Genomic DNA, 17667 nt, shown 5'->3' with positions numbered 1-17667 from the left:
TTCGGCTTTCCTGGCTGGCTCCATTTGCTTCCCCTTGACTCTGGGAAAACTGTTTCTTGCATATCCTCCATCATGGCAGCTGCTGGATGTGAGGCAGAGTGCCAAGAGCGAAGATCCTGTTCTACCTCTTTCTAGCCACAAGGCCTTAGGCAAGTCACCTTCATGTTTCTTTTCAACTGGAAAATAGGGGTGATAATAGCAAACCCACAGGTTATACACTAGATCTAAAACACCTGGCCCAGAGCAAGGTGTGCCATTGCTGCTCATGTGATGGGGTACAGAAGGCAGTAGTGGCTCTCTTAGTCCTTGGCTTCATGTTCCCCAGACCCTTGGGAACCCCCCCGACTTCTAGGATCCTTAGCCTGGACCAAGTCCGCCCTTTACACACCTTCCATGGAGCCCCCACACCAACCCAAGAGCTTCCAGAAACTGGCATCTCGAGCTTTCAGGAATTCTGGGGGGAGCTTGGCTCTTCTCTCTTCCTCCCGGAAGGAATGAAGGGCCCTGGCTGCTCCAGGGATCCCCTGAAAACGGCTCACCTAGGGGTCTTGTTGGGGCATTGAACCGCTCCACAGCAGGGAGGGTAGTCACCTCTTTCCTCTTTCCCTACCTCCACCCGTCCATGGTGGATTCCAGAACATGAGCTGGTTAGGACTCCTGGGAGCTCCCAAATTGATCTCAGCAGTCCTGTGTCACACAAAAGAAGCCCACTCCCCAAACACACACACACAGAATCCCGGCCCCATCCTACCTGTGCAGGGCTGAACCAGGCTCTCCCTAAAGAGTCCTACAGGCCAAACCCCAGGAGGGGAAGGAAGAAAGGAGAAATAGAGCTCTGAGGAAGCACACAGCCGGCCGTCAGAGCCCCGTGTCTTATGCTAATGAACCATTCACTTGCTGCAGGGTATTAATCCACAATCACAGATTTGGAAGGCAAGAAGCAAAATTGTATTTTCTGTTATGGATCTTAATTTCAGACCTTAAGCCCATAATCTGTCTGATGCAAGATAAAAAGTTACCTGGTCATTTCCAGGCAAACTCAGTCCAATTCAATGATTTCTTGGTCACTTTGCTCCAGATCTAAAACTCAGTCTCATTCTGAAATTCCTTTCCTTTTTGTCTCACTTCTCTCTTCTGGGGGTTTTGTTAAGCCTGGTTAAAGAGGGCACGAGTGAGAGGGTGGCTCTTGCCGATATTACTGTTGTGGTGAGAAGTAGAGGCCCATTCTTTTAGCCTGACTTTGTCTCGGCATTTTTTTGGCCTCATATTCTTTGTGGAGCCCCATCTACTGTGATGTGACTTGTCCTGTCTGGCGAGTGGGCCTTTGTCTCTGCTTATCCTGACAGGTCTGTGGTCTCCCCAGGTCTCCTGTCACCGGGGCCACAGAGGACACTCTGTGTTCTCCTTGTCCGTGTTGCTGGGCTCCTTCAGGGAGAGCTTCCGGGACACAGCCACACTTTCTTGCCCCTTTTGTGCACAGAGAGAAACTTTGACTGGTCTGCATTTCATTCTCCTCAAACACCCCTTGCAGCCTTCTGTGCTCCATTGTTCCTATAAAATTGAAGGTGCAATGGACATTGGCAAGGTTGCCGAGCTCCAGAGTTCTCTGCAGGCCCCCTCTCCTCTGGCATCTCCAAGCCCATCTAGATGTCTCCATCACTGTCAATGCCCCTAACCCACTGCATCACCCACAACCTGACGACTCAGCCCCAAGGTGGTGGCGGTGGTGGGGTGGTGGGTACACAGATCAATAGTCAAGCTCTCTTTCTTCCCCTTTAGCTCTTTTCCTCCTCTCCAGTCTAGGGTCTATAGCTAGTGAGAGGAGGTAAGAAGAGATGCAAGTGGTGTGGGGCAGCGATGGACAAAACTAGTTCTTCTAGATTGCACCTTCTTTCAATTGTCTTTGTTTTTGTCTTACACCTCTCTCCTTTTGAATGCAATAATCAAGATATTTGTAGGTTTTGTTTTCTTATTTCTCAGTGACCCACCTCCCCCAAAGCAATGGGTGACTTGTGTCTCGTTTTCTGGGTTGGAGTAGGGATCAAGGTAGACCCACAGGATACTAGTGAAAAAACTTGAGGAGCACATGCCAGAGGGGAGGGAGGGGAGCACATCCATTAAGCCATCGCTTCTCAGCCTGCCTTGGGGGCTCCAGATGCCCTTCCCCATTCAGCCATTCCATGAAGGTGGTGGTTTCTTAGATCATGCCCTGGTGCATGTTCCTGCTAGTCTCCCAAATGATCTTAGCAGACTGTGTCAGACACACACACATGTACACAACATGTGCATATACACCTACACAGATACACAGAGCCCACCTATCCCACCCATGTAGGACTGACACAGCTTAGGGAAAAGGGAAATTGAGGAGTAGAACCCAGAGAAGAGTTAGGCACTCAAAACCCCACATCCTATTTTAGGCTCAGTCATGCACTGCTGGTGCGATTGGAGTTACCCAGCTTCCCCTCTCTGTGATTTCCCCATCTGGAGCCCAGTGACCCTAAAACATAGTCCTGGCCTCCCAGCCCTGGGAGAAGCAGTGTTGGCCAAGACGGTGCAACTGCCTAACCCAATAATGATGATAACAGCAGTGATTCTACGTTCTAAAACTTGCATCACTTCACAACTCAACAGCTTCCCCTGTAAATAATAAAAAAGAGAGAATATAAAAATGAGAACAAGCTTTTCATTTGACTTTCATATCTTTGAGACTTGGCGTGAGTCAGTGTGGGGAAGTGGGAAAAACACTGGTCTGGGGGACAGAAAAACTGTAACCTGCTTCTCCTTCTGCCTCTCCTTCACTCTTACTTGCAGAGTGACCTTTGCCAAATCACTTCTTGCCTTAGGGCTGCAATTTTTTTTTTGTTTTCATCTGAGAGTGTGCTGGGCCAACTGGTTTCCAAAGATGTTCCAGTTCTAAGAATCTGTGTTTTGATGGAACACTGTATTAGTTTGCTGAGGCTGCTGTAACAAATTACCACAACCTTGGAGGCTTAAAACAAACAAAATTTATTCTTTCACAGTTCTGGAGGCCAAAAGTCTGAAATCAAGGTGTCGGCAGGGCCACGCTCTTCGCAGGGGCGCTGGGGGTGGGGTGGGGGTGGGGAGAAGCCACTCCTTGCCTCGTCTAGTTCTGGTTGGTAAGAGCATTCTTTGGAGTCCTTGCCTTGTGGCCACATCACTCCAGCCCCTGCCTGTGTGGTCACATTTCCTTCTTCTCTGTGTGTGTCTCAAATCACCCTCTGAATTTCTCTTTTGAAGACATTTGTGATGGCATGTAGTGTCCATCTGGGTAATCAAGGAAGAGCTCCTCTTCTCAATATCCTTAGCCATATCTTCAAAGATCCTTTTTCTAAATAATGTAACATTGACAGATTCCGGAGATCAGGATGTGGAGATAACTTTGGGGTGGGGGCATTTTTTTAGCTCTCCACAAGCGTCTACTATGAACATGATCAGTTAGAGGTCCAGGGAGATTCCAGAGACATGCCAGAGTATACATCCCTGTCCTCTCAGGGCTCTTCATCTAATTGTGGAGTCAATATCCACAACACAGGCTGGAGGTAGCAAGCATGGAGAGTCAGTGCAGCCTTGTTCCAAGAGCACAGGCTCTGAGCCCAGACTGCCCTGGGCTCTCATCCAAGCCCGGCCACCTGCTAATGGTGGTGGTGGTGGTGGTGGGGTCCCTGGACAAGTTATTTGTCTCTAGGCCTGAGTTTCTTCTTTTATGAGATGATGCTAATTATACTTACTCCACAGGAATGTTATAAAGATTAAATATCACATGTCAAGTGGCTGGCATCTAATAGGTGTTTCTAATTCAGTATCAAATGAACAGGACAGTGCAGGTTTTCTGAAAGAAGAGTGATTCTCTGCTGATTGATGAGGAACCAAAGACAGAGGAGTGAAATGGTTTGCCCAAGTTAGCATAGGGCCCAAGTTAGCAAAGGACTTATGAATAGAGGCCTAAGCCTTTTCCTGGGTGGCACAGGAGGATCTAGAACCAAGGTTTCCCAGCACTGGGCATCTTCTTCCACTTCCCAGAGTTCATTCTTAGGATGAGTATTTTAAATTGTGTTTCCACAGGCAAAAAAGCTACCCCCATTTGCTCTCATTTGATCCAGAGAAAACTGGAGAGGACCAAGCCCACAGGCCCGCACAGACCCAACACTTCAGCACTGCATCATTAGTTTGGTGCTCCGAGGCCCCGGATTGACCCAGCGACCAACAGAGAAGGGGAGGCCTGAGCCCTACAGCCCTTCCCCAGGTCACCACTGCCATCAGGCAGCACTCAGTATGGATGGTTCTTTTAAGTGTGGCTTTTGCCAAACAGACAAAGTAAAAGTAGCTAGATGAAAAAGCCTCTCAGTGCTGTTTACTGCCAGCTCTCTGCTACCATGTGCAGGTCCTTGGCTAGGTCAGTGTTTAATCTGGAGTCAATGTTTAACCCCAGGGCCAGTCAGCCCTGTAATCCAGCATTCCCCCGAGACTCCATTGAGACTAGAATATACAGTCATTTTTAGTATCAATCACTGGAAAATAGAATTGCCAATCTGTCATTGTTAACCAGTAAGCCCCCTCTCCACTTTTTAAGGCTATTGGCTATTTGGGATCATCCGTGCCTCAAGTACTCCACCAGCACCATTAACAGATGATGGTACCATATTTCCTGATCTTAGTTGTCATCCACTGGCAGGAGCACAGCATTCACTTTTCCTCTACTGTTCTGGCTCTGCCGTTTGGGCTGGGGTGGGGTGGGGGATGGGGACTGCTGCCTTGGTGCCTAGCTGAGTGCTGGTGGGTTGGCAATGTGGTCCCTACTGTGGTTCCTGCTTGGAATCCCACTAAGAGGGTTGGGATGAAACATTCCAGTTGGCGTGCTCTGGCAAGCTTTTTGGAATTTCTGAGCCTGGACTTGTATAGAGAGGCCTAAGCTTTTTCCTAGGTTAGTCTCCCTGTTAGGAAGCAGGTGAAAGGGGTTGGAAAGAGGGTTAATCATAAAGACTCCAGATTTGCCAGGCTATTGGGTGAATCTATAGGGGCTCCCCAGAGTCCTTCCTAAGGAGCTTGGGTCGTGGCACCCTTTGGCAGCACTGCGTCAATGCCAAGAGCAACCTTACTGGGGGAAAAGTCAAGTGACTGCAAGCTGGGTGGTATGTGTGGTGGGGGGAGGTTTGAACGAGGAGGAGAAGACCATTGCCAGTTAGTGGTTCCAGTCATTTCATAGTGTTGGAGAGTGGGGATTCCTGGCCAAATGTAAGTATCTGAGCCTCAGGCTTTTTCTTTCTCCTTCTATGAACTCACTGAGTTACCTCCTTTTCCCTGACCACCTGCCTTCCTTCCTGGATGCCCAATCCCCTTACCTGCTTACTAGCTCAGTTAACTACTAACCAAAGTGGGAACGTTTCTTCCAGCACTTCTGAGAGAGAAGGTGGTGTCTGTACCCCCTATCATTTTTTGGCTGGTGCAGGAGAGAAGGCGGAGACTGTGGTGTGAGATCCCTGAGACTGACTGTGTCTTGCCCTAAGGAGGCTGTTGTAGGGAGCAGGGAATGGTGAAGCTGAACCTGAAAGAGCCTGAAAATCCAAAATCTCTCTTGGTTCAAAAGTTCTCTCTATTTGCCTTTGGACTTAGTCTTCAGGCCCCAAAGAGCCCTTAGTATCAGGTTTTGAGAGGCAGGGACAAATGAACAAATCTTTTCTAAGTTTACCGAACAACCTTCCTACTCTCATCTACCTCCACACCCTGGCCAACTCCAGGAAAGGAAGGAGGAAGATTTTTTGGAGTAGACATCCAAAGTCAACAGGTGGAGTGTCAGGTGACAGGGCCCAGCCCCTCTCATAAAGCATTGGGGTCCCCCTAAAGTCTTGTTCTTTCCTTGTTCCTGGTCTGGGTCTGGCCCTCAGCCCAAGGTTTGCCTGGCAGGTGGCTGTTGGAAAAACACCCCTCGTGATTCCCTGCAGCCTACACCTATCTGCACCTCGACATTCACATCTGTAGAACAGAGGTTGGCATCTTTCTGGTGATGTATACTGTAATTTTTACTTGTCTGCCCTACACGAGTGGGGATTGGGGAAGAGAGAGCTGGAAAATAAAGAGTTTAAACCACTTGCATTGTGTATTGTGTATTGTAACCAGTCTGCTCTTCTCATCCCAGGCCCTAAGGAAGACTGATGCCCTTTGCCTACTCCCTCCTTTGAAGTAAGATGCGACATCTTCAGACAGAGGGCAACTTGGAAGATGCCTTTGCTAGGGGTAGTCCTGGCTTTCTTCTTCCACTTCTACTTAGGTTTGGAGAGCCAGGACTTTGCAACATCAGGGAAAGAAGTGGCCTTTGATTGACCCGCAACACACAGAGGGTAGCTTGAGATAGGAGCGGCAAATCAGTGATGAGTGAGGACATGACCAGAGGTTGGAACAAGTAGAACACTGGTCAGATGCTAATCAGTGAACGTGCGTCTGTAACGAACGAGCCCAGGAAGCAAACAGTGGCCTACTGGCTCAGTGCCTTGGTGCTCACGATGATTTCCACACACCTTCAGAGGTGGGGCATGGGCTCCTTTTCTGTGGCTGCCGCCTCTCTGCTGCTCACCTGGATTGCAGCTGACCCCTTGGAGAGCGGGCAGTGGGGGTAGAGCTCATCTTCCTGCCGACAGTGAAGGGAGCAGCCTGGGCTGAGATGGCCAGTGCCTGTAAGCCAAGCCAGATCACTTAATGTAAAATGGAGACCTTGGCAGCACTGGATTTGGCCTGCTGGACCACCCACAGAAGATCCTCTCCTTGTGTGCAGAATCTCCACTCCCTATACAATATTTGTCAAGCTCTCGACACTGGGATAGCATGAAACAAACCATTTCTACTTGGATGAAATTCATCAGGTTTTCCAGTGGAGGAAGCTTCCTCCTTATATCTAACTGAGACTGTTATTAAACTGATTCTATACTTCTCAGGCTGCCACCTTTGTTTGCAATGGGAAGAGAGGAAATGCTAATGGAGAGCAGTAAGAAGTTGCCTAAGGGTTAAGCATTTGTCCTTTGTAAGCTAAGATGGACGAACATCCTGACAGATAATTAAGAGCTGAAATCTGTTTGTACAAAGCCAGCAAGGACCTCAGGGCTGGTACCTGAATTTTTAGCTCTCAGGTCCAACTCTTTGAAAGTCTTACACTTCACTTGGTCAGGACAAGAATAAGCCAGTTGGGTAACTGAAAAGAACAATTTAGTGGGAAGGGTTATGAAAACTTCCATGCACAGGCCTAAGAGAGGAGAACAAGGAGAACAAAGGGGCTGATGAAATAACCAGCTTATAAATTCAAACAAGGAGGAAGGCAGTGTGGCATAGTGATCAAAGATGGAGGCTCTGGAGGTAGCCACTTTGCATTCAATTCCCAGCTTGCCCTTTCTCTAGTAGTATAACCAGTTGTTTTTTCTGGACTTTGTTTTCTTCATCTGTAAAATGGGAGTTACTAATTAATACCTACCTTATAGAAATGCTGTATCAAATGTGATACTAAGTGTGAAAACACCTAGGATGGTGCCTCTAGTATTGTTAAGCAACACTTAACAATCGTAGCAGCACTAATAAGTAGAGGGGGCATGCAACTGAGAACTGGAAGGTTGTGCTCTTTCCTGACAATCTGCATGATCACTTGAAAGCCAGTGACTCCCCGGATCCTGGGTTAGAAATCCCCATGGATGCTTCCTGAGTCCAGTCTAGTGATGGATATTTCCCTGCCCCTCATCCCAGTGGTGCGAGCATCATGCTAGCTGGAGAAATAAGATGAAAAGATAATCACTGACAATACCAAGTGGTAGAATTTGCCTACTTTGTCTGTGTTGCCTCTGTTCCCTTAAGCCAACTGCCTCCTGCCCAACTCCACGCATCAGTTAGCCTGTAAAGTAGAGTTGCAAACATTCCACGCTGCCCCACTTCCTTCCTGGCAGAGGTGTAATTAGATCTTATCTGCCCTGCTCCGAACTGTTGGCCCTGAGACTCTGGTCTTGGCTCTGCTCTGGCTCTTTGAAACTGTCCTGGCTCCTCCTGCTGGTGGACCCCGGATTTCTCCAAACACCCTGACTCCTGGAAGCTGCCCCTGACTCCAGCCACTGGGCCAATTCCCTTGCTGAGGTGGTCTTCTCCTTTCTTCCCTCTCTCCCCAAAAACGAGGTAGCCACACAGGATATTCTAACTGCTAACTCCCAGGCAGCAAGTATTAGAGGGGTTCAGAGGAAAAAGCGGCCCCTGAGAGCTGGGGAGATTAGGGAAGCTTTTGTAGAAGAGTGGGATCTGAGCCTTCAGAGGAGAGTGGGGGCAGGAGAGTGTTGAATGGTTTTATGGTTTAGTGTGGGGATTGGCAAATTATGGTTCCAGGGTCAAATCCAATCTACCGCCCATTTCTGTAATAAAGTTTGGTTGGAATCCAGCCACAGTCTTTCATTTACTTATTGTCTCTGTTCGCTTTTGGGCCATAAAGGCAGATTAGTTACAATAAAAACCGTGTGGCCTACAAAATCTAAAATATTTATTATCTGGCCCTTTACAGAAGAAGTTTGCTGACACCTGGTTTAGTGCATCAAGCTTTCCAAACAAAGAGTGACTTGAGGAACTCCAGTCCTGTGAGATTGTTTCACCAAAACCTAATAGTCCTATGTGCTTGGGAAACAGGTGAACTATCCCCACCATCCGGCTGGTCACAATGCAACTTCGGATGTTAAAGCCTCTGAGAAATCCTGCAGAGAAGAAGCCTGTTTTTTGTTTAACCCAGTATTTTCTAAACTTCTCTGAGATACCAAACCTTCTTTTCCTCAGAACACTTCATAACATCCTGAAAATGTAGCATTCTGCGGAAGCCCTGGTAAAGCCTGGCTAGGTGGAACAAACATACACAGCCTGGGTTCTCAGCTCATCCTTACCTCTAATTACCTGAGTGGCCTTGACTGACTGACCTACCCCCAGGACCCGTTTTCTCTTTGGTTGAATGGGATAATGATGTTGGTCTTATGTCTCTTCTAGGCTTTTGGGCAAGTCATTGAGATAGGGGCATAAAAATTGTCTGGAATGATGACTGACCATGGAATCATTCATTTTGGACAATGAGCTATGTGTTAATACACTGGTTAGCATGGGGCAAAGGAAAGGCTCCCATTACTAACTGGGTTAAGGGACTTGAAACAAGTTGCTTCACCTCAGCTGGACCTCAGTTACTGCACCTCTAGACTAAGGGTTTTAGACTAGTTAATCGCTAAGGACCTATTAGTTCTGAAATGTTACAATTCTATTTGGTCAGATATATGTAACTTCCCTACTTCTCATTTGTAAAGAGATCCAAGACAGCACGTCACCCTCACAAAGCACAGAGACTTTATCTCCTTGATTCTTCTGGTACTGCATTTGGGTTCAGCACCAGTTATGAGGAGGTGCTCCTGATAGCTTAGTTAGTGGGGCTGAGCCTTCTGGGGGCATCTGCCTGACAATTCTCGACTCCATGTTGGGAACTGTCTTTCCCTTCTGCTCCTCTGCTCAAAGATTGCTCTGTCCAAACACGAATCCAGACATCTTGCCAACAGATCTGACAAAATGAAAGAGTAGATGTGATTCTTGAAAAGATGAAGGGAAAGTCCTCCAAAGGGCATGAGGTCATAAAACAGAATCCACATAAAATCCCTCTTGGCCACTCTCTCTTTTGCTGCCCTCCCTTCCCCAACATTGTCCAGCTTCATCAACAGTACTTGCTGTCAAGGAACTACAGGCAGTAGTTCAACTGCCTTGAACAAGAAGAGCTTTATGAAGAAGGTGAGAATCTACTGAAAAATACCCTACTACTCCATGAATTTAGGAAAATCCCAGAAAATCTAGACTGGGTCAAAAGGTCTAGACTAGTGGGACCTGACTCCCCCACATCTTGGGCAACAATGGCCTTTAATTGCCAGCACCAAAAAGCCTAATAAGTATGGGGTCAAGAGAAGAGGGGTGACCTGAGGATGGGATGTTCTTCCTTTTGGCCACTATAGAGATACCACCTGCCTAAGGAGTCATGGTAGGGGACCCCCAAATGAAGGGGCAGATGCCCAGAGGATTCAGAGCAACTGCGTGGGCAGTGTCCCCAGGGGTCATTGAGCCTATGCCCCCCGGAGCCAGACAATCAATCACAAACATTTATTGGGGTCCTATTAAATTGGAAATTTTTCTGGAACACAGTGAGTTGGATAAAACATAATTGCTGCCTTTAAGGAGCTTAGAGTCTACTAGAGGAGGCAAAGACTCATATACATGAAACAAGCTGTGATATGCAAGAGGGATATAATTAAAATGTGTAGAGGAGGCTGAGTACTGAAAAGCAGAGCCCAGTGAGGGCTGGGAATAATAGTTGAGGCTTTGTAGTTCTCTACACTGGTCTGCAGCCTCCTATTTTCAAATCTCTAGGAATGGAAATTCTACGCTTTCCCTGCATGACCTTTTTCAGTGTAGTGAATTCTTTCTTGAAGCCTTCTTTGAGTCATACTGTCACCTATGACTGTGACTTCTGCCTGACTTTCTTAGGCCCAAGGATAATTATTCAATATGCTCCTCACCCCCTCCCACCCCAGCCAGCCTTCCCTTCCTCAGATAGAGCACCAGCTCCATTAGCTTCCCTTCATACAGGTGGAGGAGAGATGCTAAGAAGAGGGTGCTGGCCCGTCCTGGTTCTGCCTTTCGTGGTGACTAAGAAGCTTATCCTTCCACTCTTCAGGGTCCTGGGTCCCTCGCCAGGACAGTCAGGCTGGCATGGGTAGGAGGGGAGTCATCCAGGAGCATCTGCCTTTCCACGTGGGGCATCTTGTCTGGTTGGAGGCTCAGCCCCAGGAAACGTGTCATCTGGATCAGGATGACTCTTGGTGTCCTTTCTGCCTTCTGAGCTGCACAGACACAGAGTGCCCTGTGAGGGTACTAGGCACGGAGAGTGATGCATCTGATTTCCTGGGAACCACCCCCACCCACCGCGCGCCTTCCAGAACTTCCCAACACACCAGATCACAGCGGAGCCCTCAGTTCACACAGGGACCGAGCCAGGCCTTCGGGGCCCTGGGTCTGAGAGCCTTGGCCTCCTCCATTTTGCTCTCAGAAAATCTCACCCTTTCCTCACCAGGTCTAAACACCACGGAGCTCTGATCTGAGGAATATTTAGATGTGCACACCTTGCTGTAGGCTGATTCCAGTGGGCTAAGCAGACATGTGCCGATGCAGAGACGGGCCCGTGTTCTGAGCTCTGCACCCCAGCTGGGTGCTGCTGGGGTTACTTGTGTGGTCTATATGCCTCTGGTGTTAGGAAATGTCCTACCAACCTCGAAGAGCTTCTCCTTAAGCTCTGGGATGCCATTGAGAATAAGGAAAGAGATGATTTCCCCCATTTTATGGATAAAGGCAGGGCCATGAGAGGTGAAATGGCTCAGCCGAGAATTTAGCTTTTCTATATCCAAAAGGCTTGGCATAGACTCTGACTCTACCCACAACTCCCTCCCCTCCCCCAGTCTTGGGGCAACTTAAACCCAACTCACAGGTCCTCCTTCTCCAGAGCTTCTTCTGCAATAGAAAAAGGGCCACAAGCACAAACAGCACCAGCACTGCAGACACTGGAGTCAGGATCCCAGCCAGACTTTTCTCTTCTGGAGATGAACTGGAGTGGGCAGGGGTGGGAAGAGCACAGGACAGGGGAGGTTGAAGCTGCATGGGAGATGAAAGACCATTTGGCCTGAGCGCCTCATTTTACAGGGCAAGACAAGTTCCAGTCGATCCTCATTATTCATGAATTCCATATTTGTGAATTGGCATCCTTGCAAAAATTTATTCATAACCCTAAAATCAATACTTGTGCTTTCATGATCATTCATGGATGTGAGTAGAATGGCCAAAAATTTGAGTTGTCCAATGTGAACATTCCTGGCTGAGGTCGAACAAGGTGACGCTTTGCCTTCTTGTTTCAGCTCTCATAATGTAAACAGGTATCTTTTTTGCAGTTTATTTGGTATTGCATTTTTTGCATTCTTTGTGCCTTTTGTTGGTGATTTTGCTGTTTAATTGATTTTGAGTATGATTTTCAGCATAGAGCTGAAGAGCTGTCTGGTGTTCCTAAGTGCAAGAGAGCTGTGATGTGCCTAATGGAGAAGGTACATGTCAGATAAACTTCACTCAGGTGTGAGTTCAACGTTAATGAATCAACAATAAATATTAAATAAGGTGTCTTTAAGCAGAAACACATAAAACAAGGCTATGTATTGATCAGTTGATGAAAATGTTGTTACCAGAGGCTCTTAGGAACCTAACCCTGTACTTTTCCCAAGCTGTGAAAAGCCATTCTACAAAAGAGTAGGAAGTGGCCAGGCACTCCTACCTGAGAGGAGATTTGTTTTATTAGCTGCTGCCATCTAACCATCTGCTGAACTTGGCTACTCTACTGGAATTGGAAAGGGCCATGGGTCTCTGGGGAAAGGGAGCAATGGTTCAGTCTTCACAAATTCAGTGTTCCAGGAGACTTGATAAAGCAGAACTACTGCAAATAATGAGAATCGACTCTAGCTGTCCTCACTCCTGTGGCTGATGGGTAGCAGAGCTGGGACTGTCTCCAGGTTGCCAAGTACTGGATCCTTTTCCCGACTCCACCCACCTGTGTTTGGAGCCCACTATAGACCATGGCAGGAAACAGGACCAAGTGACAGCCAGGAAATTCAGGTGTGGAACCTCTGCCACAATTTTCCTTGTGGCTTCAGCAAGTCACTTGCCCTTTCTGGAGGCTCCACTCCTCATCTTTTAAAAATAAGTTCTGAAGTTTCCAGCCTAAATATTGTCAGTCTCTCATTTAGATTTTGCTTGAAAACCGCATGGAAATACTCAGGTAGCATTCTCACAGCAAGGACCATTGAAAGAGGGAAGGTGTTTGATTTGCATACCCTCTATCCTTTACTGTCTTGTGGGTACGAAGAGTGAGAAGTGAGCAGAGGATAGGGGCACAGAGTGAGCTCATTGAGTGACATGCCAGGGGATGAGGGGAGGGGCCTGGGTGCTTACCTCTCCAAGGAGGAGCCCCTGCCAGGGGGCCTCTGGGGCCCTGCTGCCAGGGCCTGGCTTGGTGTTGCTTGGGGACCACTGTCTCCTGCAGCAACTGCTGGATGTCCTTCAGTGCTTCCCTCTGCAGACGCTGTCTCTGTGCTGGTGGTTTCCAAGGTCCACATGCCTGGAGCTGGGGTTGTTTCAATGGAGCCCAAAGCTCGTTGCCTAGAAACTGGTGTTGCCTCTTGGAAGTTTTCCCAGGCCCATTTCTCTGAGACCAGGGTTGATGGCTTGATGGTTCCTATAACTGTCCAGGCTCCAACTAGGTCTATTCTGACCCTCTTTGTTTCTTCTCTTTGCCTGTCAGCTTTGGTGGTTGCTATCTTCCTCCCTCCCTTGCTTTCCCTAGCCCTATTTGCCACTGAGTTTTTGTTGCCCCACACCCACACACCTTCTGTTGCATTGGACATACCTCTGCTTTTCAAAGCCTGTTGAGTCTCCGGGATGGGAACAGTTGCTCTAATGGAACCCTTCACCCAGCTGCCTGTCCCTAGAAATATTGCCCCCATTGTTCCTGAGGTTTGTCCTCCCTTAGTTGGATCTGTCATTTTGCTAGTTTCTGAAGTCAGAGCAACTCTGTCCCAACCTGTCCCCTGTCCTTCTATAGTCTGGGTGGCTCCTGGGATCCATCTGTTGGCCATCGGAGATGTTCCAAAGGACCTCGTGGCAAGCTCTTCAGTAGCCAGAGTGGCTGTAGGGATGATGCTGGAAGGACCTGTGTGAACAATGGAGCAAGATCACATGGGAAGGCTATCCAGGCCACCTACTGGATTTAGTAAAGGTTTAAAATGTTTGTTAAACAGAATGCAACCTCACTTAGAGATGCAGTCATTGGCCAATAGCTGGATAAAAAAAAATTGGGGAAACTAGATGCATTCTCTATGTGTTGTGAATAATGGCATTTTAATTTATTTTATTTTTTTTATATTTTATTTTGGAATAAATTCAAAGTTATAGGAACAGTTGCAAAAACAATACAAACCCCATACACAGAACTCCAGCATACCCTGACCCCTCTCCCCTGATACCCCAATCCACCAACTTTAACATGCTGTCACACTGGTATTTCTTTCCCTCCCTCCCTTCCTCCCTCCCTATCTATCATCCATCATCTATTGCTCTGTCTTCTGAACATATGAGAACAAGCTGCACCCATCCTTGAACAAACACTATAACTCACATATACAATTCCCATGAACAAGAACATTCTTTTATGCAATCCCATTAAATGCAGCTAAGAAATACTAGAGATTCAACATTGATACAAAGCATACATTCTATATTTCCTTTTTTTTCCCCCCCTATGTCTCAACTGTGTCCCTTTGAGCCTCCTGTCCTCCATCCTCAGATTCCATCCAGGGTCATCCTTGACATTCAATTGTCATCTATTTAGACCGTCCTTTTTTTTTTTTTTCCTCAATTGTGGAAACATATATACAGCCTAAATCTTCCTATTCTACCCCCTCCCTAGCCTTCCATTAGTGGGATTAATCACATTTAGAATGTTGTAATGCTATCTCTTTCCCACCATTCATTACTAGAAATTTCCATTCACCTCAAACAGCAACCCTACACTCATTTCTTAACTCCCCATTGCCCCTTCCCACATTTCTCTTAACCCATACTCTACTTTTCATCTCTATGGTCATATTCTCTGATAATTTCTTTGTGTTTACTGTGGGGGTTAAAATTAAACTCTTAAATCCATAACAATCTTGTTTTTCTTTGATACCTACTTAACTTCAATGGGACACATAAACTATGCTCCTATACTCCTCCATTCCCCCACCTTTATATAGTTCTTGTCAAAACTTACATACTTTACATTGAGTTCAAAACCACTGATTTTTCATTAGAGTTTGTGTATTTTATATCATGTAGGAAGTAAATAGTGGAGTTACAATTCACAAATTATTGACTTCTATTTGTATTCCTTTGTGGTCAGAGAATGTGCTTTGAGTATATCCAATTTTTTTTTTTTTAATTTATTGAGGCTTGTTTTATGTCCCAGCATATTAGTCCATTCTGGAGAAAGATCCGTGATCACTAGAGAAAAATGAGTGTCCTGGTGATTTGGGATGTAAGGTACTATAGATTTCTGTTAAAATTCTCTATATCTCTTTCTCCTTTCTTTGTTTCTCTGTTGGTAGGGCTCCCTGTAGTATCTGAAGTAGGGCAGGTCTTTTATTAGCAAAATCTCTCAGCATTTGTTTGTCTGTGAAAAATTTAATCTCCCCCTCAAATTTGAAGGAGAGTTTTGCTGGATAAAGTATTCTTGGTTGGAAATTTTTCTCTCTCAGTATTTTAAATATGTCATGCCACTGCCTTCTTGCCTCCATGGTGGCTGCTGAGTAGTCACAACCTAGTCTTATGTTGTTTCCTTTGTATGTGGTGAATTGCTTTTCTCTTGCTGCTTTCAGAACTTGCTCCTTCTCTTCAGTATTTGAGAGTCTGATCAGAATATGTCTCAGAGTGGGTTTATTTGGATTTATTCTATTTGGAGTTCACTGGGCATTAATACTTTGTGTATTTATATTGTGTAGAAGGTTTGGGAAGTTTTCCCCAACAATTTCTTTGAATACTCTTTCTAGACCTTTACCCTTCTCTTCCCCTTCTGGGACACCAATGAGTCTTAAGTTTGGAAGTTTTATTTTATCCATCGTATCCCTGAGATCCATTTCGATTTTTTCGATTTTTTTCTCCATTCTTTCTTTTGTTCTTTCATTTTCTGTTCTGTGAACTTCTAGGACACTGAGATGTTGTTCAGCTTCCTCTAATCTTGTATTATTAGTATCCAGAGTCTTTTTAATTTGGCCAACAGTTTCTTTTATTTTCATAAGATCTTCTATTTTTTTATTTACTCTTGCAATGTCTTCTTCATGCTATTCTAGGGTCTTCTTTATGTCCCTTTTATCCTGTTCCATGGTCTTCTTCATGTCCTTTATATCCTTTGCCATGTTTTCGTTCCTCGATTGAAGTTCTTTGATTAATTGTGCCAAGTACTGTGTCTCTTCTGATATTTTGATTTGGGTCTTTAGGATTGCGTTCTCCATATCATCTGGTTTTATCATATGCATTAAGATTTTCTGTTGTTTTTGGCCTCTTGGCATTTGCTTTGCTTGATAAGGTTCTTTCAATTTGTAAAAAAAAAATACCAATCTAATTTTTCAGAAATACAAGTTGGTGGCGTACACTTTCTCTAACTAACCAGCTGATGGCATCTGCAAGTCACCTATATCCCTCAAGTCAGTTCTCAACTTTGTTCTTGTGGTGTGTGGAGAAATGACTCTTGTGGGGTTCAGTTGGTGAACTCAATTTGGATGTGTTGCTGGAGCCATCCACCCTGAATGTGGGGCGTGTGTCCCGGTGGCTAGGGAGGCAGGGCAGCTTTAATATTCAAACCTCCCAGGTTCCTGAAGATTCAAGGCTGTTGCAAGAGTCTAAGGCTTCATTTCAGTTCTGCCCCCGATCCTCTCTGACGCTGACCCACAAACCACTGGCATTGATGTAGCGTCCCTGGGTTTTTTGAGCAGGCCCCCCTTCTCAGCTCTGATCTTCCAGGACCTCTGTTAAGGGAAGGCTCTGCTACGTCACAAGTGCGTGCCATCCCTCAAGGGAAGCCCCGGGCTGCTGGGCCGTGCAAGGGCGCTCTCAGCCTGATGCAAAGATGGCTGAACAGGGTGTCTCCACCCCTCCCCTCTCCTCACACAGTTCCTCCTTCCCAGCTCAGGGACAACTGGCATGGCTCTGGGCTGTGGGCATGGCCCCGGGCAGGAGTGTCTCTAGCCTGCTGTGGAGCGACTGCAAGCAGTGGAGTTTCTTTCTCCTTCTGGCTCTCCTCTCCACTCCCCTGGCCTTGAGGGAATCTGCAGTGGGCTATCCTCCACGCCGGACACCGAGAGGCTGGCTCAGACTGCTTCTGCCGTGCTTCCACTGCGTGGTTTTCACCGTCACAAATGCAGCTGCTCCTGGGTTTTCCCCCTTTTTTTTTTAAAGAACCAGTCCGTCTCCAAATGCCAACCCCTGGCTTCCCCACACTGCAGCATGGCTGCAGGTCTTTCAGCTGGCTTACTCACTCGTTTCAGAATGCAGACTCCAATTTTCACCAAGTGTACGGCCCCTGTGGTTCTAGCAGACCTTGTCCAGCTGGTGCATCACTGAAACCGGTATTCTGGGTCACCTTCTGGTTTTTATCTAGTATTTTTCATGGAGATGTTATTTTGCCCTGTCTCACCTAGCCGCCATCTTGGGTTCTCCTCAATAATGGCATTTTATATTCCTGTCTCTTTCTCCTATGCCCATATACTCTTGACCCAGCTGTCCAGGACCTATTGCTGCTTCCTTTCCCCAGAGACCCATGGCTCTTTCCAATTCCAGTAGAGTAGCCAAGTTCAGCAGATGGTTAGATGGCAGCAGCTAAAAAAACAAATCGCCTCTCAGGTAGGAGTGCCTGGCTACTTCCTACTCTTTTGTAGAGTGGCTTTTCACAGCTTGGGTTTCCTTCTCTCATACTCTGGGTGCCTGATTTGGATCAACTCTCTGGAACTTGGCATAGGGGGGATGGGCCCAGTAGCTGTCTGATGC

The 17667-nt window shown here is 46.7% G+C and overlaps 1 protein-coding gene across 2 annotated transcripts in view; it reads right to left on the bottom strand.

Moving 5' to 3' along the window:
- Positions 1-10140: 10140 nt before the first annotated feature.
- FCAMR (Fc fragment of IgA and IgM receptor) overlaps positions 10141-17667 on the bottom strand; it is a 42645-nt gene continuing 35118 nt past the window's right edge. The window contains exons 6-8 of one of the 2 annotated variants that reach the window (XM_037811799.1): positions 13042-13798; positions 11535-11653; positions 10141-10895 (exon numbers count right to left, since the gene is read on the bottom strand). In XM_037811799.1, the coding sequence (XP_037667727.1) occupies positions 10726-10895; positions 11535-11653; positions 13042-13798 (1046 nt within the window). In that variant the 3' untranslated portion in view covers positions 10141-10725. The remainder of the gene's footprint in view (positions 10896-11534; positions 11654-13041; positions 13799-17667) is intronic. The other variant, XM_037811809.1, reaches the window with a different exon arrangement.

This window comes from Choloepus didactylus, chromosome 2, assembly GCF_015220235.1.
Source record: "Choloepus didactylus isolate mChoDid1 chromosome 2, mChoDid1.pri, whole genome shotgun sequence".
Lineage (NCBI taxonomy): Eukaryota > Metazoa > Chordata > Mammalia > Pilosa > Megalonychidae > Choloepus > Choloepus didactylus.
This window is presented reverse-complemented; position numbering and strand designations above follow the sequence as displayed.